At 38.6% G+C, this 24,221-nt stretch overlaps 1 protein-coding gene and 1 long non-coding RNA gene across 2 annotated transcripts in view; one reads left to right on the top strand and one right to left on the bottom strand.

The window, feature by feature from the left end:
• The window catches only part of LOC139473878 (alcohol dehydrogenase [acceptor]-like), a 36,537-nt gene extending 14,567 nt beyond the window's left edge, over positions 1 to 21,970 (bottom strand). The window contains exons 1-3 of the mRNA XM_071256663.1: positions 21,901 to 21,970; positions 723 to 887; positions 285 to 493 (exon numbers count right to left, since the gene is read on the bottom strand). Coding sequence (XP_071112764.1) covers positions 285 to 493; positions 723 to 861 — 348 coding nt within the window. The 5' untranslated portion in view covers positions 862 to 887; positions 21,901 to 21,970. The remainder of the gene's footprint in view (positions 1 to 284; positions 494 to 722; positions 888 to 21,900) is intronic.
• Positions 15,262 to 19,852, top strand: LOC139476063 (uncharacterized). The gene is made up of 3 exons (XR_011654043.1): positions 15,262 to 15,350; positions 16,508 to 16,591; positions 19,474 to 19,852. It is a non-coding gene; the product is annotated as an uncharacterized lncRNA (long non-coding RNA).
• Positions 21,971 to 24,221: the final 2,251 nt, after the last annotated feature.

The raw sequence follows: 24,221 nt of genomic DNA, 5'->3' as shown, positions 1-24,221 counted from the left end.
GGCCATACATTTTGTAACCTTACACAAACAACTCCTGAACAACAGTCATGTGACGCTCTTTCAAATCATGGCAGACAGAGCATGCTCAATCAGCAAACCAAGAACCAAGAAAATATGGCATGTGCAGTCACGAATGACGCAAAGACCAATTCAATGTACGAATACAACTGTATGTGCATGTGAAGATCTTAATATATGATCTAATAATAACTGCAACTTCGACCTTCACTAAAATAGGGCAACAGGGAGGTGCATGCTTTCAGAGACATATTTGTTAACCTTGCCTTTTCTATTAGTCCTGAATGTGCATGTTGCTGAGGTTCGGTCAAATAGGCCCAGTCAAATTTGTCCATCTGGTTCAAGGCTACAATCAGAGGAGTATCCAGTGTCTTCTGGTTCCGGTCATCACCGCCAGCCTCGATCAGCAGGACGGTCACGTCACCATTCTCGGACAGACGGGACGCAAGAACAGCCCCTGCGGACCCTGCACCAACTGTAAAATAGAATACTGTTTTAATCATACACAAAACAGACCTCAATTAATCATTTGCTGTGGTCATCCAAACGGTAATGCCACAATTGAACCACATATTTCAATACTAACATTATATCATCATACAGAAATTGTTGTTACATTACAGTAACGAACCAAAAGAGGATGTACAAAATGTAGCAGTCATTTGGAAATGAACTTAAGAAATATTCGAATATATAAATGTTACCTATGATATAGTCATAAGTCGTTCTCAGTTGGGGTGAAAGAATTCCTTTGTCGTCATCATGAAAGACGGAGACACCGACGAAGATAGCGAGGATTGCAACATTGACGACAAGAAGCAGTGACGTCGTTGAAAAGCCCATGGTCCTTTATTCAGATTTTGAATATTCTGTCAAAATAGACAATGTGCAATATGTTCCCCCTTTACAATTGGTTACATTATTTCTGCTTTTCCTGCAAGCCAAGCACTTCAAAATAAGCTTCATGTCTATATGAAAACTAGACATACTATTTATCCCCGTTATGATTCAACTGAATAATCAGCCTCGGTCGGAATAGAAGCTGTCAAACCCATATCTTGCTGTACTAGGAAACTGAATTAATTGGATGGTATCGGCCTGTGACATGGCTCATTGCGGGTCAGTTTACTCGATGGGGTGGATCGTTGCTCATGTGTTTAGTCACTGGTTTGTCTCAGCCAGACAAACCACTGGGACTTTTGGCAACTCATGGGAACTACATGCACTGTTAACATTATTTGTTGTTACGTTTCAACGTGAAGTCTCTTTACGAAAGATAGTGTTTCCAATCAAATGAACTGGATTCCTTCGCTGACCTTTTTGTGCCACAAAACAAGGGCATTTTGGTGCAGTTTCTATGCCTCTGAACAAGATTTTCCTTTTCATACAACTTGTAAATGAATATACACATTCGAATAAATTCACATCAAAGACACTTCACACTCATTTTGTTCTTTTCATATAAATACGATAAACCTCAGCCATTTTGACAATTATTTTCTAAAACATATGTTGAAATGGTCATGATTTGCTCAGGGACAATTCAAATAAGCCCCGTGTGTTTCGTTCCGTACGGAGGAAACAGGTTGCTTGATGTTACACACGTCAAGCCTTCACCGAAGTTGTGGAGCTGTGTCGATAAGCTAAAGTCACAATCAACAACAAGAATACACACGCACCGGTGTTAACTGTTCTACTCTGTGACTCAACAGATGCACCTTATTCCTTGACCCAGATTTGAAGACATCTTATTGGGTAAATAAAAGCTATAAAACACTTTCCAAATATACATATGTCAACGCCAGAGAATAATCAATCTCGATTATCTAATGAAACATAATGCATTGGACTTAAAGGGGATCACTGAAAATCAGTGATGACACCCTGATTTCACGAAAACTGTAAGCACGTACTGTCCTACCGGGAGGAAGAAACCTCTGCTAAGAGTCCGTTGTTCAATTGCGATTGCGTCATTAGCATGTGCTTATGAATCAATGTCGGCTAGTGATGTTACCATCACAGCAAAAAAAAAAGCAGTTTCAGGTATCTGGATCACTTCTGGATACCTCCAGACACTTACCATAAAGGCATCCGGGTATCCGGTGGCAGATACCTTGACGGATACAAGATCCATGGTATCCGGCATTGGACACCTCACCGATGCCTCCTAGAATCCGGCACCGGATCCCTCAAAACAATGTCACAATTTGGGGGGTGCATTTTGTTCAAATAAGTGTGGAACACCTAAAAATATATTTGAAACTAACCCAAAAAAATTGAACATTGCTGAAGTTATCCGGATGCGATTTTTCGAGTCTTTTATCTAGTAAATAATGTTAGCCTGGGCATATCAGATAGCTGTAGTAATATTCTGTGTTATTTTAGTTGTAAATACCCCTTAAAGTTGAGATCTATGAGCATTACAAGTTTTCAATTTCATCTATGATTCTTTCTAGGTGTTAAACATCAGTTCTAATATATGTATGATGATATCCTTAAATTTCATGTTCAGACTTCCAGTTTGTTCTGAGTAAAAATATTAAGTCATTGACTGTGTGCTGACTTGAGCATTTGGTCCTGGTGAAATGATTATAAGATTATTTGTAACGGTACAAGTGCTTGTTATATCGAGACATACCAGCTTCATTGAAGTTTGAAACACAATATGCCTCACTCTGAGGGTGACATGTACCAGATTTCATCGCACTACAGAGAGCACTTCCTCAGTTACTGTGAACATTTTTACTGAAGACAGTGAAAGTTAATTTGACCTTCAATATCAGTTGCGTCTATTTCAAAAACAATTGTAAAGGGCTTCATATCACTTATACCACTTATGAACGCCCTAGGCAGAATCATATGCAACAATGAAAATATGGCTGATGTTACCACTGCTCATACATAATAATATAACATATAATACTGCATGCATAATACTTCACAAATATCTCCAGAAATAGGCATTTTAATGATAATGGTAAAAAACCCTTTAAGAATGACCTTCACTATTGCGTTGATCTTACACTTCAACCCTTCATGAGTCATCACTTTTGACCTTGACAGTGAATTGACCTTCAATATCAGTGACAAATATTTTAAAAACATTTGAAAAGTGCTATCCAGCACAAAAACCAAATATGATTTCCTTTGGTGGAATTCGATGTAACACTGACAAAAATATGAAAATGATATACCACTATATGTATAAGAGGTATTTAGATTTCTGCAGGAAAGGGCACTTCAGAGAAAAATTTAGTATATGTAGGTCATGCGTGACCTTTTGCCAACTCCTATCCCTGCTCTAAAGGGCCCTTGGCGTTTACAGTAAAGTATGTAGATCAGGAAAATATGTAAATCAATCCGTTCCATAAGATCTCTGCACAGAAATCATGGAACATGAGGTCACAAAGCCCTGCTACCTAGTACCATCCAGTCTCGCTATACCGTTACCGTGCCTCACACTCCGGTGACTCTTCCTTCACGATCCAACACCCGTTTTCTTAGGGATACTTACACGTCTTAACGATCCAACACCCGTCATCGGTCTTAAGGAAACTTACACGTCTTTACGATCCAACATCTGTTTTCGGTCTAAGGGAAACTTTCACGTCTTTACAATCCATCACCCGTTTTCGGTCTCAGGGAAACTTACACGTCTTTACAATCCATCACCTCTTTTCGGTCCTTAGGGTTAGCTTGCTTTGGGCAAGGGTTAGCCATAATTTCTTACCAGTTAATCCAGTTAATCCGATTAGTCGGTCATGTTGACATAAACAATGGCAGGTGTGGTTTCAAGAAAAGATTAATGGGAGAGCGGACAGTGACGTCACACGCATGTGCAATTCACTGTTTTCTGAATTACACATGCTTGTTAATGGGGTGCTAATGACTCGTTAAACGAGCACTGATTACATGTGATAGCGCTCGTGGTCCAGTGGTAGAGCGTCGGCTAATTAACGCATTAATTAACGCATTAATTAGCCATGCCGGCGAAGCACATTTGGGCCCCCACAGCGCAAATTGGTTCTGAAAAAAGTGTGCCCAGTAAAGTGCACATCCATGTTCCAAAATGGCGCCCTGGACCGTAGAGGAATTGTGGGTAAAATGGCTTGTTAGACACTGAACACGATCGGTCATTTCTGCAGAAGTTACTGAAAGGGGCGGTGTTTGCCGAATACAGTTCATCGGTGGCCATATTAGGAGCAGCGGAGAATTAGACAGTTGTATGGAAGAGGTGTTTGCCTAGCATGCCAGCGATAAGGCAGTGTGGCAAAGGGATATCCCAGCAGACCTGATATTCCTACAGCAGAAATGTTTCACAACCTCGTCCAAATTGGCCAAATATTGAGATTTTAGCTGAGGTCATGAGGGCAGCTGAAGTAACATTGTAGCGGTAGGAGAAAGCGATGGAACGAGATATTCTTAGTGATATGCACCGAACATGTGTTTATAGAATTATCTCCCTTAGTAGGAAAAAAACCGATTTGTTGTGATGAAAGCAGCCCACTTCTTTACAGTGGAAAAGTAAGGGGCATCATCCCCTAAAGTGGAGACCATGTGAGAATGTATCTGTGTTGGAGTTAGCCCTTTCAGTTGCAAGTACTTGATGACTGCCCTATAGCAAGTTTTGTTCATTTCTGGTGATTTCAATGGGTAGGTTCACAAGATGGTCTGGTACAAAGACAATAATAACACTACAGTTGCATTTCTTATGTTTATGATTCATTAAATGATTGTACTTGTTGGTGGCATTTGTTTGTTTCAATCCGATTGAGATATCCCACTTAGGCTTAGAACTTTTCAGCCAGCCCTCGTATATTGACAAGGAAGAGAGAAAACGTAGTGAACGTTTGAAGCTTGAATTACAGAAGAAATATGACATGGAACAAGCAAGAGTGCAGGTATTTGAGAAATTTGAACTGAGTGACACATTGCTTTATGGTGCTAGTCCTGATAAAGTTCCCCCTGATGTTAGTGATCAAACTGAACTTAAACCAGTGAACATTCAAGATGAAAACAAGAAAGAACTTGTGGAAAACAATATTCAGTCACTGGTCAATGCTGATAAGCAACCTATTAATCATGGTCATGATAATTTACCTGATTATGGAGGCCAATCAAGATTTGATTCTACACCTGTTCCCACAAAAGAAACACAAACACATATGAACAATGCCTGTGACAGGCAACCCTTTGCTTCTACAAAACTGAACATTGGTGCAGGGGAATTTACGCCTAAGTTTACACCTGACTATATTCCTAGGGGTCAGAGACCAGAAAATGAGAACATGGACAGCAGCAAATAAGATTGTCAAGAAACTTTGCAGAGCAGTTCAGTCTGAGTCGATTACCTGTTCCTGAACCTGGTATATTTTATGGCAATCCTCTCTTCTATCCTTCATGGAAGACTGCCTTTGAAACCTTGATTGAAACTGGTGAAATTCGGCCTCTAGAGAAACTTTATTACCTAATAATATATACATAGAAATATGTTGGTGGCAGTGTGAAAGATGACCTTGAAGGATACTTTCTCATGAGAACTCCCGAAGCCTATGATGAAGCAAAACAGTTGCTTGATGAAAGATATGGAAATCAAGTCATTTTAGGAGATATTTTCAGAGACAAACTAGATACATGGCCGAAACTGAGTGGAAAAAGTGGGACTACATTGAGAAAGTATGCTGACTTTTTGAAACAATGTTCGACAGCATCAAGAACTATTCTAAGTCTGAAGGCCCTTGATTTTGAAAAGGAAAATAGGATGCTAGTTTCTAAATTGCCAGAAGCCTTAATCCAAAGAGGGAGTTGAGTGGTTGTGAAACGAAGGTCAAGCAACGAATATCCATCATTCAGGCCTCAAAGTTTAAATTTTTACTACAAGTATTTTTTTTCCAGGTAGCCAGTGGTAATATTAAGAAGTTCAGCCAATAGTGTAGGTAGCTAAAAGCATTTGAAAATATCTTTTATCAAATGACTACTATTGTATATTAGTGGAAACTGTACCTATTTTTTGTTATTTGTGACTCGAACAATAATGCAATTTATGTAACTAGATTACATAGTTTATTGGATAAGCAAGGATGTACCTATCAGCTAAAATAGAATACTACTTACATTAATATTTATGTATTTTGGTTCATTGTTGACTTTTGGAGGAAGTATTTGCGAGTACAATTAGTAGCAGACAATAAGGGTGCTCTTATTATGAAGCAGGACAATATGAAAGAGCCCTCCTCACACAGATAAGCTCAGAGATATGCAGACAGCATACAAGAGACCAACTGTATCTCTGTCAACAGAACTCAAGAAGAAGTCGTGTCTCCTGTGCGGCAAGGATCACGATCTTGAACATTGTGATGTTTTCCTTAAGAAATGCATGAATGACCGGAAGAAGTTTGTGATGCGAAGAGGAATATGTTTCAGTTGTCTGCACTGGGGTCACCGCTCCAAGGATTGTCCAGCTAGAAAAACTTGTCAAGTTTGTTCCAGGAAACACCCTACTGTGTTTCATGGTGATCATGGTGAGGTGAACGGTGACAAAACATCAGAACAACAAAGATTGGTTGAAGAGACAAAAGTGAAGTCTGTGAAAGGTGACAACAAGTCAGAGCCATAAAGAGTGGGTGAAGAGACACATGTGGAATCTACCAATGGAAAAGTTGTCATTTGAATGACACTACTCATAGCAACAAGTGTGCAATGATCGTTCCAGTGTGGTTATCCCACAAAGACAATCCAGATTCGGAGATACTGAGTTATGCATTATTAGACACATAATCGGAAGCAACCTTCATTCTGTAGGACACATGTGATAAACTGAAAGTGAGTGGACCTTAGGTTCAGTTGATGTTATCCACAATGCATGCTGAAGATGAGACTACTTAATGCCAGAAGATAAAACATCTGACAGTGGGAGGATACAACAATTCTCTGAAAATACCCTTGCCAACATTGTATACCAGGCCCCGGCATCATGAAACAAACCCAAGACCATAACTCTTACGATTTAGACTTAAGACCAAATTTTGTCTTAAATTGGGGATCACGAATCTCAATCTATGAGAATATCTTAAGTCTAAGACACAATTTGATCTTAAGTCCTAAGACTTACGACAAAATTTGTTGCAAGAAAGATGGCGGAGGCTACTTGCCTCATGCGTCGCCTCGGGGCTAAAATGGAAAAAATACTAATTCAGGGGACATTTCGAGACTGCTTCAATTCTGCTGATATGTACAACGATGAAGAGCTCTTTGAAAGATATCGATTTCGTCGGCCTACCATTTTTTTCATCGTTGGTCTAACCGGTGATGAAATGGCATAGATTGTACCCCACTCAGCGTTTCCACAGCCTCCCGCCTGTTATTCAAGTTTTGATATTCCTTCAGTTTGTTGCCACTGGGGCTTTCCACCTTTCAGTTGCGCAGTCGTTTTGTGTCAGCCATATTGGATAGTGTTTACAAAATCACGTTATACGTATACCGGTAATGAGACGCAAATACCATCACGTATATTTCAAAATCAGCTGCGATTCCTACATCCTTTAATTCCTCATACATTTTAGAAACAAATGCCAAATGGTCTATGTCACCAATACAACGCTGAAAAAACTGTACTTGTTGGAAATGTAAACAAAGCCATTCGTCTATTCGTTGAGTACATTGGCTCAGTGTTTTCAGAATATACATGGGAAGAAAATCGTAGGAAGAATTAGGGAATTAAAAATACATACATTGCAATGATTTGATATTTTCTAAAGAACTTGTCGAAGTTCCCGTCCTGTGTGACGCCATGACTGACGCAAACTCACGCACGACAACGGTATTTAACAGAATTTCTGACTATTTCCGTTGGTTTTAGTGAAAAAATTTAACAACAAATAACAATACACAGGTTGTCAGAATGTTTCTGATTACTTACATTTCACATTCATGTATATACGTACCCGGAATCAACGAAAGTCCCCACGAAAACTAAAACTGACGATATAACTTAACCAAAATGGATATAATATTTCGTTAAATTATATGCACACATTTCTAGAAGAATTGGCTTGGTCTTGGAATTGTTTATGCCGTTTGATATACAGAACAGTAATATCTGAGGATTCTCCAGGTGTGTCACAAACGCTATATGAATTATTCCTCTCGTTATACATTATAATTTCAATGGATTCATCCTTTTTTTAAAATATTGTGACCACAGGATATTGAACTGTTAACTTAATTTCTTCAAGAATTGTAAAAAGTTTAAAATATAACCCGTGCCATATGTTCCCCATTGCTGGACGGTTATCCTTACATGATTATCCTGATAATTCAATAGAGCTTTCTTCCCATCTTTAGTGTATAATTTTGAGGCAAGATGATGAGAAAAGAATTGTAAAAAGTTCCAAAATATAACCCGTGCCATGTGTACCCCGTTGCTGGACGATTATCCTTATATGATTATCCTGATAATTCAATAGAGCTTTCTTCCCATCTTTAGGGTATAATTTTGAGACAAGATGATGAGAAATAATTACATAATAATAGAACACATGCATACTTGATTACATAAAATTGATACCAAACAGGCGCGTGTCTTGTCCATTTAAGATACACTGTAAACTATCGAATTGTTTATTTATCCATTCAAGATATGCAGTCTTTATATGTTCTGTCGAGTGCCGTTTTACACTCTATTTCCATACCATGATCGATAATTAGGGGAGATATGTATTAATCAAAATACCAGTGTCGTCTTTCTCTGACATTTTCAAATACATAAAAGCAGCCATGACGTCAAATAGAATGGTGTCATTTTCTCAGTAATTAATTACATTTGATGATACTGCTAGTGATATAATTATAAAGGTTAGTCAAATTACAATTGCACAATCAGGATAATGTTGGAATCTAAGGACTAATTTATGGTTTATATAGGGCCATCCATTTCGCTATTACTTATATTTTATGAAGTACAATTTCGTCATTTCTTATGGGTTTCTTATATGCCTAAACGTATACAGTTTCAATATCGATATTTGTGTTGGAATAGTTTGGTTCCTCTTGAACAAAACACCAGGAAAATGTATTGTCCTTACCCACAGCTAATTCTCACCAAGAGATCTTAGTTACAATAAACTAGTGCTAAACATAACGGAGTTATGACCCCTTTTCTTTGAACGCGTGTAACCTCTCTGTTGCCTTTGGACGTCATTGAAGGTAAATCAGTTTATGTCATTTACGGCAGGCTATTGTTTGCATTGAATTTATGTCGTTATACACACGCATATAACTCCATTTTATATATTTATGTCCTTCAAATATTAAGCGGTATTTTGTTGCTCACAGTTTCGGTAAAGCTGCTAAATATAAAAAATCGTCGCTCAGTACTTTTAGCGGTGTTCGCTAACACGCGGAGAAATTTGCTGTTTTCCAATGCAAAATAAATTCTCGAACAAATCTTAGCAGTGTCTTTTTTTCAAACTGGTTTACAGTCAGATTTTCACAATCAGATAGGAAATTTAATGTTCTACATCTCTGCGTAATTGCCGCATGAGCGCAATTCTCGCCCAACCTTCACTTTTCCGATCTTAGGCAAATGTATATCAGAAAAAAAACTCGGCATCCAATGATTACCGTAGTACAGTATAACGTGCGCGTGTCCCTATGATGACGGTCTTAGACCTAGCTAAGATTTTGCTAAGACCGTTTCAAGATCCAATCTTAGACCAAATCTTAGTTAAGCAAAATCATAAAAACTTAAGACAAAATTCGTGCTTAGCCAAATATGAGCTAAGACCACTTTCATGATCCCTGGGCCAGAGGTATCATGCCTGCATATCATGATCACATTCCTACCCCTGAGAATGTATCTCAATGGTCACATGTAGCTGGCATTGCGAACGAACTGATAGAGTTACAAGATTGTGAAGTTGGTACTCTGATTGGGTACAATTGCCCCAGGGCTCTCGCACCCAGAGATGTAATTCCTTCTGATTTAGGTGGACCTTATGCAGTGAGGACAGATCTTGGATGGAGCATAGTTCGTGTAATGGATCCAGAGGCTGAAGATGGAGATCCTATAGGAACAAGTCATCGAATCCTCACATATGATGTCTCACCAGAGTTATCTTCAAGATGTAAGGCTAAAGAGACATGTGACAATTTTTAACAGAGTGATGATATCCTTATCCTGATGATATCCTGTGCTTACATCTCAAGTTGCCCGATCGCTCGAGCAAGACTTTGTTGAACATGAGACCAGAGACTGATACACTCTCAATCAGAGTTACGTTGCAAGAGAGTCCATTTACCTGAAGAGGTGTGCAATTGACAGTCAGTTCGTGTATGACCCTTTGGGATTTATTGCGTCCATTGTCATGGTTGGAAAGACTATACTACAAAGTATGTGTCGTCATCATGCTGACTGGGACGATCCTGTTCCTGAATCTTTAAGACCCCAATGGGAGAAGTGGAGAACCGAGATTCTGGAACTGACAAATCTCCTTGTGGACAGATGCTTTAAACCACAACAGTTTGGCAAAGTGACAACTGTGGAGTTTCACCATTTCTCTGATGCAAGTAACCTGGGATATGGTCAGTGTTGTTATATTTCCGATTGACTGGTGATGATGGGTAGGTACACGTCTCATTCTGGATGGGAAAATCCAGTGTCTCCCCCCTAAAACAAGTGACCTTACCTCGCCCCGAACTCACAGCAGCACTTGTGTCAGTTAGAATCAGTACTTTGTTATCCAGAGAACTAGAGCATGAAGATGTGCAACAAGTATTCTGGACTGATAGCAAAGTAGTCATGGGCTACATGAACAATGACTCTAAGCGAGTCCATGTGTTCGTAGCCAATCGAGTGTCACAGATCCGTGAGAAAACTGAACCGTCTCAGTGGAAGTACATTGAGAGTGAGAAGAATCCTGCAGATGATGCATCTAGGGGTCTGACACCTCAAATCTTGATGACCTAATCTGACTGGTTGAAAGGGACCCCACTTCCTCTGGAGCAGAGATGTTCCTGAGCAGCACAGAGAGGTAGAATGTAGTTCGCTGACAGCAGCTGATGATCCAGAAGTGAAGTGTGTCAAGAGTCTTGCGATGACAACTGGATCTGTTGGGTTTGATGAAGAATGATTTGAGCGTTTCTCAGATTGGATCAAATTAAAGCGTGTTGTTGCGATGTGCTTGAAACTAAAGAGAAAGGTGAGAATCACTTTGAAACAGAAGAGTGATGAGGTCTGTGAAACTAGGGAAAGTGCTGGACCATGTACTAATGTCACTGTGATGGACATTAAGGAAGCAATATGTGAGATTGAGAAACTTGTTCAACAAAATACATATGGAGATGAGATAAGATTGTTGAGGTCTTTGAAGAAATATCCTTGTGCATCCAAAGAACTGAAGAAAACAAGTTTCCTTGTACCACCTAGATCCTTTCTTGGATGATGCCGGTGTACTCCGTGTGGGAGGTCGAATCAGATGGTCGTCCATCACTTGCAGCAAGAAACATCCAGTGATATTACCAAAAGGACATCACATGACCCACCTTCTTATTCGTTATTGTCATGAGACGACATGAGACGACATGTCACCAAGGACGTAGAATGACGACGAACGAGATACGGTCCTATGGTTATTGGATAGTCGGATGAAGCTCGGCGGTGTCTACTCACATATTCAAATGTGTGAAATGCAGAAAGCTTCGCAGACAGGTCCAGCAGCAAAAGATGGCAGATCTACCATCCGAAAGAGTCAACCAGTCACCACCATTCACCTACTGCCGAGTGGATTGCTTTTGACCATTTCTGGTTAAAGATCTTTTAAGACATTATTTGATAATATTTAGTTATAATTTGATCATGTTGATATTGAGATTCAAGTTGATGTGAGGTCTTACTTTATTGTAAGGGTTATGTTGCAATAATCAAAGTTGATGTGAAATGTTATGAAGGATTATGTGTTTGTTATTTATCATCCAAAACTGGCTCCCACAGGAGATATAGAGATTACTACACGAGTGCCTGTCAGATACCATTTATCTTACAACGAGTTGTTTCAAAACATATCTAACGAGCGAAAGCGAGTTAGATACGCTTTGAAACAACGAGTTGTAAGGTAAATGGTATCTGACAGACACGAGTGCAGTAATCTGTTTCTTACACACCCTAAAATCGCACCTTTTTGGCATCGAAACGATGTATTTTGTCTGTTCTCATGATCGCAGTGGCGCATTAATACATAATACACTGGTAATGAGTGACGTCATCCGACGTACTGCTTACTATTCATATATAATGTGACCCTACACCTAAACCTAAAAACGTTTCCGCCATCTGTGGATTACAAACGCGACGATGATAGTGCAAACTAGATAAGATCAAAGAACCCGCATGACGCCGACTTTAAAAAATCACCTAAAAGAAATGACCAAATATGTACAACAATGATTACAACCGTATGACATCACTGCCGGTGACCGACTTCTACAAAATGGCGTGTTCACTGACGACAGTACGCGGAATTTTCAGAGGAGGATTTTCGTTGATTGAGGGTATATATGGTATATACATAAATGTGTCATGTAAGTAATCAGAAACAATCTGACAATTTGCGTACTGTTATTTGTTTTTATGTTTTCCAATATAACAAAGAGAATTTGTCAGAAATGCAGATAACTACCGTCGTCGTTGTGCGTGACTTTGCGTCAGTCATGGTGTCACACAGAACGGGAACTTGATCATTGTAATGTATATAATTTGAAATTCCATAATTCGTGCTACGATACTCTTCCCACGAATATTCTCAAACGCGTCAGCCAATGTATGCAACAATTAGACGAATTGATCTCTCAAAATGGGAGTGTGTAAAATCTGAATTTTGCTTTGTTTACATTTCATGAAGTACAGTTTTCCGAGCACAGTGTTCGTTTCCACACCTAATTTATTTCGCTTGATGTCATCTCGATAATTTGTATTGGTGACAAAGAACATTTGGCACATGATTCTAGAATGTAGGAGGAATTCAGGGATGCAGATATCGCAGCTCAGTTTGAAATGTAAATCTAATATGCGTTTCATAACCCGCGTGAAACGTGATTTTTGTCAACACTATCCAATATGGCGGAAAGTGCACTTCGGCGTTCTTGTTTGGGTATTTTCAAAAACATTCTAAACTATTCCAGGCTCCTCGGCGACGTTTCAGAATTATCATTTCAGTTTTGGCGAAAAACAGATTCCCGTGATCACTAATATGCTATTTTTGAAATTCAATCCTTCGACTAAATATCCGATATTTAGATTTTTAAACACACAGTAATTTTGCTTTGCCTAAAATGGATGATATCACAGAAGAGGGAATTTCCAACAGAATTCAAAACTTTCAGTGTGCGTGAAGTATTTCGGATTTTAGTCGACTTCGAGGTGAGGGTTGAAGAGGATAGACATATATATCGTCGGATCATTTGTTTTCGGACATCAAACGTTTTCAGGCGGCAATGTTTATCGCGAATTACTCCCTCTATAACGAGAGTTGTGGTGTCAACAGACATTGTAATATACTCAGATGATGGCTTGATTTTTAGATAAAGCTGTCTTTGATAAGTTAATGAAAATGTTTTACGGTTCTTGTGATTAGCGAATGTAACATAGCACGGGAATATATATATATATATATTAACACTCTAAAACCATTACGTTCAACACAGACGTAGGTGGACATTCGACTGAAGCACGAGCAACTTATCAATGACTTATGATCTGGAAAGTAGTCCGTCATAATCTGACCTCAGGTCATCATCATGGAGTAGCCAATCACTAGCCTGGAATTTGATCTCATACATATGTTTGATACCAGTTATCTCAAATGGGTTTCTCACCCACAGGTGTGTAAGAAATCGCTTGGATGAGATCAAGCTGCATTCTACCATGAATTTGCAATTTACTCGATTCTGATTGGTCAATTAGAGGCTATTAAATCACAATAAACCCCCTCTGATTGAAACAGCTGGTTTGACCGCCGCATCACCGCGGAAGCTAATACTCACAGAATAGTACTATTTTCAGTCATTGTCGGTAGGCATATTTAGATAATTATATCTACAATTACAGGTTACGAAATGCACAGATGCGGTTACTACAATATTCAAAGGATCTGTGGCAATACATTTCGTGCAGAAAAAAACGACAGAAATCAACAAAGGGAATGTATTTACGTTTTGGAGACAACAGAGAGCTTGGAATTTTGGCGCTTTTCTATATACGACTGTGACGTCATATCTTTTGCGTCACAATGAACGATATGACGTCATAATGGTGATGCGCGATGTAGTGCGAAAGCCTTGCAAAGCTTGCTTTGTTTTCTTTAGGGATGCCCACCTCATGTTAGCTTACCAAGTTGCCGTGCTTATATGCTTTCAATGCCTGTCATATGTTTGAGTGAAGTATAACGGTGTAAACAAACTGCTTGATATATACAGCACCACATTTTGTTCGGTGATTCCGTAATTCAGATCGATAACCCACACAAAACACTGAACTCAACCCATGCCGCTTCACTCAGTATATTTGCTGACACCAAAGAGTTCGCGTTTTATTTAGTCATGGTAGAATGCGCGTTCGGTTCCAAATTCAATTTAGCGGGGTTAAATCTACAGGTAACCTAGCTCTACATTGAAAACACAGTATGTTTATCTCCTAAATGAAATTACATCACAATGCTTTGCAGACCATTGTGACATAACTGGTTACCATGACGTCACAATCACATGACATCACTAATGGCTCTGCTACTGAAGCTGTAAGCAGTAATTTTACACTGAAGACACTGCTAATTATTGTCTACAAATTGGAAAAGTTGGAAGAATGATGTTGGATGATGTTTTTATAACATTTTCGTGTTAGCTGGGCAAACTCTCACCCTCGTGTCTTTTGATAGCAAATATATCAACACTCATTGATAAAAGTGGCAAAAATCCTTGGCAAGCCTCGGAATTTTTCCACTTTTATCAACTCGTGTTGATATATTTGATATCAAACGACATTCGGATGAGATTCTCTATATGTCGGTAGTCATTGTTGGTGAAAATGGTGACGATGATGTAAGACATTTAAAAATTAGATTATCCTAATTTTGAGGGGGAGTGTAGCGGTAGGAGAAATCGGTGGAACGAGATATTCTTAGTTGTATGCACAGAACATGTGTTTATAGAATTATCTCCCTTAGTAGGAAAAAACCGACTTGTTGTGATGAAAGCGCATGGTTGAGAATTGGGAAAACTGCGATGTTCGATGTAAATGAAGAGAAACCACGGTGTTCACGGAGTCTACGATTTGTATTTGAGTAAGTATATTTGTTGTGTGATGTCTCCTCGAACTTTGAATTTTGGGGAGTAGTGCACTTTACCGGCGCACTTTTTCAATTTCAGATCCATTTAGGGCTGTGGGGGCTCGAACACGCTTCGCCGTCTCACCGGCTCTGCTAATTAATGCGTTAATTAGCCGACGCTCTACCACTGGACCACAGGCGCTATCACAAGTATTCAGTGCTCGTTTAACAGGTCATTAGAGTCCTCATTGACATGCATGCGTAATTCAATAAACAATGAATTGCGCATGCGTGTGACGTCACTGCCCGCTCTCCCATTCGTCTTTTTTGGAAATTGTTTATGTCAACATGACCGACCAATGGGATTAACTGGATTAACGCTTGAAAAGGTAAGAATTTATGGCTAACCCTTGCCCAAAGCCAACTGACCCTAATGACCGAAAAGGGGTTTTGGATCGTAAAGACGTAAGTTTCCCTAAGACCGAAAACGGGTGTTGGATCGTAAAGACGTGTAAGTTTCCCTAAGACCGAAAAACGGGTGTTGGATCCTAAAGTTGTGTAAGTTTCCCTAAGACCTAGAACGGGTGTTTGATCGTAAAGATGTGTAAGTTTCCCTAAGACCGAGAACGGGTGTTTGATTGTGAAGATGTGTAAGTTTCCCTAAGACCGAAAACGGGTGTTGGATCGTGAAGCGAGAGTCACCAGAGCGTGAGGCACGGTAACGGTATAACGAGACAGCGGTGGCACTGTAGCGCGGTAATTGAGCGGATGGTAGAGCTCGGGCTGCGCCCGGTAAACTGCATTGTTGCCGAATTTTGTGTTTACTGCGAGTTGCACAGGCGAATGCGTGCCTAGTGGGGTACCGCTATAGACATATTCAGGTAAGAAATGTGTGAATATTACAATGATCACGTATTGAGGTCATTTACCACCTGTAAGCCACTCACTTGTGATACATTAACATTTATAGCCTACATGTAAGAAAATGTGTGATTATGTTTTTATAGGACAAGTAGCCTGTCTACCATATGTTAGTATTAGCTTATGTATATGATGTAGAAATATGTTTTACTTTAACTGGATACTCTGTATGCTAATGTGACTCACTGTCGTATTTCATATACTCACTTTACTCTGTGAGAATGATTAATAGGCTCAACTTATTTTTTCAGATGTGAAGAATCAAGAACAAATTTAATGACAGGGAAGTTTTGCATCAGTGATCATCATGAAGTAGAAGATAAGACATTTTAAGGGTATGAACATATTCATTTTCACTTGAACTAGTTAAACAATAACCATGATGACAACTTTATCATGGGGGATTTTTTGGTGGTGAGGTAGCCTAGTGGTTGAAGCGTTCACTCTTCATGCTGAAGACCAAGGTTTGATTCCAGTCATAGGTATTTATTGTTGATTATTTACAGACTAACGCCATATAGCTGCGATATTGGTGAGTGCGGCGTTGAACATCCAACAAAGCGAACAGCCGCATACTTATTCAATGTGGGGATTCCAGGTTGAAATAGGTCCCCATCAACATGATTATCCTATGCTAGTTTCAAGAGATAACTTAATGTATCAGGTAATCAGGCTCACTGACTTGTTTGATCCATGTCATCGTATCCCAATTGTGTGGATCGATGCTCATGATGTCAATCACTGAATTGTCTGGTCCAAACTTGATTATTTACAGACCACTGTCATATAGCTGGTATATGGCTGCGTGCAGAGTTAAACAACAAACACCAACATGATTGTACGACCTGCTCTTAGGGATACCACTTTGAGGATCCTACACATTATTTCTTTTCACGTCGTAACTATTGCATTAATATGTTCTACTATTTGTGTTTTAAATATATTTATTTCATAATGAATGGATTTGCAAACAAGCCGATGACTTATCTAAATGCTGCTCAAATACAAAATAAGTATTAATAAAATACTAATTCTATACTAATGCAATACTGTCAGTTGAGCAATAATGTCATCATCTGATTATAAGTAGATAATGAAGGAGAAGTCCTCATTGATCAATTAAATCTACCAAATTCTGAGATAAATGCATGTATTGATTGAATTATTTCAATGTTTTCTTGTATATAATTTTCAACATTACCATATAAAGCTTTCTTATATCATATCCATGCTGTATAATAATACATATTATTTCTAAAAATGGCATAATTTGGACACACAAATAAGTAATGAATGGTATTTTTATAACAGGTGCCACAAGTGCGTGATAGGTCATTTGACATGAATCAGTTTTATGTGAATTTAAATCACTGCAAGCTAATCTGAGTCATGAAAGGATATGACTTTGATTCTGTGAAAACTGAAATTCTAAATATCTCCCAATATTAACCATGCCATTACAGAATCTGTTCACTTGTTTTTGTATGCAAAATATTTGTGAACAATTACATCAATCTAATGATTGTTTGTATGTGTGATATGCCGGTATGTAGAGGTATATGTGTATAAGTGTGTACATACGAGTTTAAAAATTATGTATGTCTGGCTATGTACCAGTATATGCATGTTCTGTTTTTATGTGCACCTTGTATATTAGCATCATGATAGTTTCAACAGTAGGTACACTTAATCTACACTTATGGTTTGTGTACAGTTTATGTATATCAAATGTTAAACGTCCTTGTAGGGAGAATTGCACATCAAAACTGTCATAATTTTATATCTGATCAGTAGAACTTTTTAAATAGAAAAAACTATTATCTGGCAAGATACATTTCCTTGGTCCCCAGAAACATGTTACATAGTAAACTGACTTGATAAGTAGCATAGCAGTGTGTGGTTGGAAACTAACTAAGCCGTCACTACTCAATTAAGTAATTAACAGACAATTGCAGGTGATAATACCCACCCGACACTAATTGCCCTGTTGATCCCTAATCCACAATGAGTTTACATTGAGTTCATCTTGCTAATGAGCTGTTATGAGCGTAGCGAGATGATAAACATCAAAGGTGGGATCATGTGTTCAAGGCCGCCCTTGAGATTATCAGACAATTTGTCTGGATACAACCTGATGTCTCAACTGTACTTATTGGATTCTCCCTGTGTAGCAAACTATGTGTGTAACATGGACTTTGACCACTCTGTGCAGATACATAACAATGCACAAAGAACTTTGGGTATGATTCAATTATGGCACGCAAGTCAAAGTTGGGTTCCACTGTATTTAGAAACAGACGATAGATCTGTTTAACTTTTTAACAATCAAATGAGTATTCAAATAGGAGGAAACACATATATTTACAATTGCCCTTGAAAAGTTCCAAAACCGAAAAGAACGACTATAAGTATGATTACACTTTGTCAGACCAATATATTTGGCAGTTTTTCCTGTTATTGTTAATCTTCATTAAATTAATTCTCAAAAACAATAGGATAAATGATAAAAATATGATAATGGTTTTACTCATGAATATTGCCAGTAGCCAAATTAAGGTCAGAACAAACAGGGAGGGCCACCCAAAAATATGACAGTCTCTAGAGGAGGTTTATGAAATATGGATAATAAAATATAAAGTGCTTTGCATTTTTCCTTTTCAGGAAGAGTCGTATAAAAAATGTAGAAGAACATACCAATACATGACCGGCCCCTTAAATGTAATATACATAGTTTGTAGTTGATGGTTCATGTGGTTCTTTTCAGTTGAATTTTTTTTTATCAATATCTATTTTGGCCTACCAATTAATGGTAGATATTAAATATCAATAATAAGTGAGATAATTATTTCCAATATGGCTCCCATTGCTACTAAAGCAAGGGTAACGATTCAAATTAAGCCTGATTCAGCTGCTACATTGAAATGTATTTGCTCCTCTAATCAGTATTTCAGTCAGTTGTATAGTGACTTGATATTTGGCGAAAATATCTGTTGTATGAAATCCTAATGTTACTTTCTTTCGTATTTGGGATGATAGGCCAGCCTAGTGGGTAAAGCATTCTTCGAAGCCCTAGGTTCTGTTCCCCACATGGGTACTGTGTGAAAAGCCTATTTCTGGTGTCCCCGCAGAGATATTACTGGAATATTGCTAAAAGCCTTGTGAAACTATACTAACTTGCTACTCATCAAGCTTTAAAAGATGTTATGAATTGTTTCAGGTACCTGGATTTCATAGTAACACCAGCTCAGACAAGTCATAAAGAGGACTCACCGGATTATGAATATTCCACCCCAGAACAACCAACAGGTTCACCTCAGAAGGTGATGATTCTGAATGAATAATGCCACATTAGTGTGATTCTGTGGGTTGTTTTATTACGACACTAATCAAGTCTGAAGGAATTAATACCACAGTAGTGTGACTATGTTTATGTGGTGTACACCAACGCTAACTTTTCAAATCTGAATGACTTTTGTGGTTTACTGCACAAACATAATTGACTTTAGATATTCTTCTATCTTGAAATTCTTCTGAGATGTGACTAATTTGTTTATTTAGAAAATGGCATTGAAGCGTCTGTTTCTGTTTTTGAAAGTTCTTGCAAACACCACTGGTTTCAGAACCAATGAAATGTCATAAAATCAATAAATATGATTTTTTATCTAAACAAATTCTTTGTTTTGCTTCATTAGCATAGAGAAATATAATATTGATCAGTCATAACATAGGTGATGAACATATATCAAATATACTAATGCCCTGAATGTTTTGCTACAATTAATATAGCTCACTGAACAAAGTTTTTAGTTCCACGTCAGAAGAAAAATTACATTGCTATTTTTATGTACTGGTACCTTATAAGATGTTTTCTGTGGATGCCATTAGTCTTATGCACCTATTTGGGGCAATTATATTCTGTTTCAAACTTCAATTAAACTTGTCTGTCTAGATGTAACAAGTATTCACACCATTCCAAAATAATCTCTTAATCTCAACAGGAACAAAGACCCAAGTGAGCACATAGCCAATTAATTTCAATTTTTTGTCAGAGTGAGCATGGTGTTATGGCACCTTGAGCAATATTCCAACAATATCATGATGGGTGCTACCAAGCAATGGGCTTCACACATTGTACCGATGGGGTGAATCGAACGCTTCAACCACTAGGCTAGAACAAACTGGGAATATGAAGATTAAATGTAAGGATATAAGTACACCAGGACTGATAGTTTTTCATGTGATATGCTGAACATCTAAAATGAAATATATATGAAATTGAAAAATGTTTTCATCAAAAGTACACGCCAATAGATCTCAACTTTAAGGGATATTTACAACTGAAATAACACAGAATATTACCACAGCTATCTGATATGCCCAGGCTAACATTATTTACTAGAAAAAAGACATCTCGAAAAATTGCATCCGGATACCTTCAGCAATGTTCAATTTTCTTGGTTAGTTTCAAATATATTTTTAGTTGTTTCACACTTACTTGAACAAAATGCACCCCCCAAATTATGACATTTTTTGGGGGAAACTCAGAATCAGGTATCCTGTGGGGTATCTGGTGCTGGATCCTTGGACACCCAGATTGAGGTACCCGGTGCCGGATACCCAGATTCCAGGAGGCATGCTTTCCCGTGAGGTGTCCAATGCCGGATACCACGGATCTAGTATTTGGCAAGGTATCTGCCACCGGATACCCGGATGTGTTTTGGGTAAGTGTCCGGAGGTATCGCGAAAAGATGAGGTACCCGATGCCGGATACCCAGATTCCAGGAGGCATGCTTTCCCGTGAGGTGTCCAATGCCGGATACCACGGATCTAGTATTTGGCAAGGTATCTGCCACCGGATACCCAGATGTGTTTTGGGTAAGTGTCCGGAGGTATCGCGAAAAGATGAGCGTATCTTGCCGGGACAGTGTCACTTATGGAATTTTGTAGATGTAAGATACACTCTGGAGAATCTGAAGTAAACTTTAATGGTTATATTCCTCCTGTTTGTTAAGTCTTGTAGATCTTCCCTTCGAAGGTATAATATAATTGGATGATTTCGACAATATCCTAAGCCCGTGTTTATCAATCACTTGTTAATATACTCAAATTGTGAACATACTTAAATGGTGGATATACTCCCATTGCTTTACATTATGTTTGTAACAGTCATGATTTACATCGATCTTCTTAATAGTCTCCTACTAGCTTTACAAAATCGTTAAGTAACACAACCTGATACCATCGACATGTTTTTATATGACAAACGTATAACACACTCGAGAGGCGACTAACGGGATCGAATGGTCAGGCTCGCTGACTTGGTTGATGCACGTCATCGTATCCCAATAGCGAGGGTTGATGCCCATGATATAAATCACTGGATTGCCTAGTCCAGATTCGATTATTTACAAACCACCGTCATATAGCTGGAATTTGCTGAGTGTGCCGTTGTGCAACAAACAAACAAACATTCATTAAAAATATCTGAATGCACACATGTGGCACATGCTACCACCGTTGAAACTAGTCGCTAATGTAGACCTAGCATGTCAAATTTCAATACCATCTGAAGTCATTATCGTGTGGGCACATCCTGAGTAACCCCCTCTCCCGCCCATGGAAGGGATGAGAGCACTAATCTTACCTTAGGAAATGGTGGCCCACTCGGCCTGTAGTCCTACCGTTGTGAACCGTGCTGTGTGTGCATAGGCCCCTGAAGCAGGATAGTGATACAACTGAAACACTTGTCCCATATATATAAATAGACAAGGTACGTCACGCGCCACCGAAGTTGAAATCGGGTGTATCGTTTACATTTTAATGGAAATGTATGCATGTCATGTTCACGATACCTCCCTCCAAATACGACCTGCATGCCACAAACCTTCATTTTTGGCAATTTATTACCTATATCGAGTGATTTTATCGAAAAACTGGCTCAGTCGCGGCTGTGGGTCACAGAAGTATACAAAAATTCAGTGGCCTCGAACGCTCTGATTGGTATCCCAATGTGCGTTTGTTACGGTTGGAGCGCGGACCACACAGCACTCGACGCCATTGAGCGCGGAGATTATTTGTTTACTTCCCTGACCCACAGCCGCGACTGAGCCATTCTTGGGTAGTGAAATGCATGGGGCTTGCATAAAAGTCAACTTTTGCATGGAGTGCATGGTTTTCTGTAGCAGTTGCTTTTTTGTGACTTGATGCCGTACATGCCCTACAATATTGAAAACCAAACTTTACTTGTTTGAAAAATACACTAAAATATTGGTGTCACAGGAACTTTGGTTGTTGAGTAAATATGGGTCCAGTGTTTCAGTTGTATCACTTTCCTGCTTCAGGGGCCCGTGTGTGTGTGTGTGTGTGTGTGTGTGTGTGTGTGTGTGTGTGTGTGTGTGTGCTATTGCGTTATGCCAGTGCCAGGTACGACAGTCTGCGGCTTAGGCGACACTTATTTATTTCTTGGTTTACGGATGCGCCGCTCTTTTAAAGTCCAATTGTTAACATTAACCTTTTTTTATTACCGCCGATCTTTTCGTCAAAAAGTTCAAACAAAAAATGATTTCATTTCTTCGTCGAGCGTAAAGCAAAGGGAAGTCACTCTGATATTTCTTGCTGGGATCCTTCTCTAATACCATCAAAGCTTGTCAACGCAAAGCGCAGTGGTCACCAGTTTAAAGTGGCACTGATCTGACGCAATTCCCGGGACTGGTTGTTGCCTTTGTTATTGTTTTTTCCCAGTGAGTACCCGGATGTATAGCAGAAATCTAGACTAGTTCGAATTCGCGACCTCTGCTGCGCCATTCGTAAGCGCATTAGTCACTTTTATGGGTAGTAATAAGGGCTTATGGTCACATTAATCAACAAAATGAAATACAGTTTTCGAGATAATAAGGAAATGTAGGTATCTTTGCGGGTAGCATTGGTAATGGTGACGAAATTTTGATAAGTCACTTGCTTGGTAAATTTGCAAATTTCGTTTACACTATTTTGACTTGCAACACAAAGTAAATATTTCACCTGAGCATTGCTTTATTTTATAGTGTGTATATTTTTTTACTGTCAAAATGTGTAACATTTTCAAATTTATTAAACGCCTAAATATTCAGTTATTTTACAAAGTGACTGAAAAACATTTCCATCTGTATTATTATGATAACGAATTCCAAACATTTTGATGTTTAATGTCATCACCAAGAGACTGAAAATGTTACGCTGAAAAGTACATTTCTGTGTTGTTTGGCGTCTAATCCTACAACATAATCTGTTGTGATGTTTTTAGGCCCTTTTGATCGCCTTAATCAATTTTAGTAAATCTGGACAGATGTTTCAGTCAAATTGACTGAAATATTTATACATCTTATAAACTGCCTGAGAGAATCACATTTTACAAATTGACGGTAATATATACACGCTCACAAAGGAAAAGACTTGTGGAAACAACGTCTATCGCGCATTGAAGAATTTCTCAACCAAGACGTAGAGGAACAAGAACGAATCGGTTCAATGCTACAGCAAATGAAGGAAAACAAAATGCAAATATCATAATTACAACCTACCAAATTTATGTGTATACATTTTAGGCAGCTTCCTTGTTCGAGGAATGTATCCGTGAATATCCACACAAAAGAACAATATCCCACTTGTCTGCAGCTGTACAAAGAAACTTATTCGATGTCACGTGTCTCTCTAACAATCAAATATTTTAAAAGATATATATCGTCTCGGGATATTTTAACCCGTGTTCGTTTCTCAGCTGATCACTTAGATTGTTTCAGGTGTTTCACATCGGTATCAAGTCTCAAGGGTCGGCTGAGAAAGCCCACGTGACAACTATTTTCATAACGTCCACGGTTCCTAAAAAATCCATTGAGCGATAGATAACAGTGAGCAATCAATTAACGTATTATCAGTTAACCCTTTCAACAAAGTATGTTGTTTTTACATCGTCACTTCACGCCATGA

This window comes from Haliotis cracherodii, unplaced genomic scaffold (genome assembly GCF_022045235.1).
Source record: "Haliotis cracherodii isolate W230 unplaced genomic scaffold, xgHalCrac1.p SCAF_3, whole genome shotgun sequence".
NCBI classification, from domain to species: domain Eukaryota; kingdom Metazoa; phylum Mollusca; class Gastropoda; order Lepetellida; family Haliotidae; genus Haliotis; species Haliotis cracherodii.
This window is presented reverse-complemented; position numbering and strand designations above follow the sequence as displayed.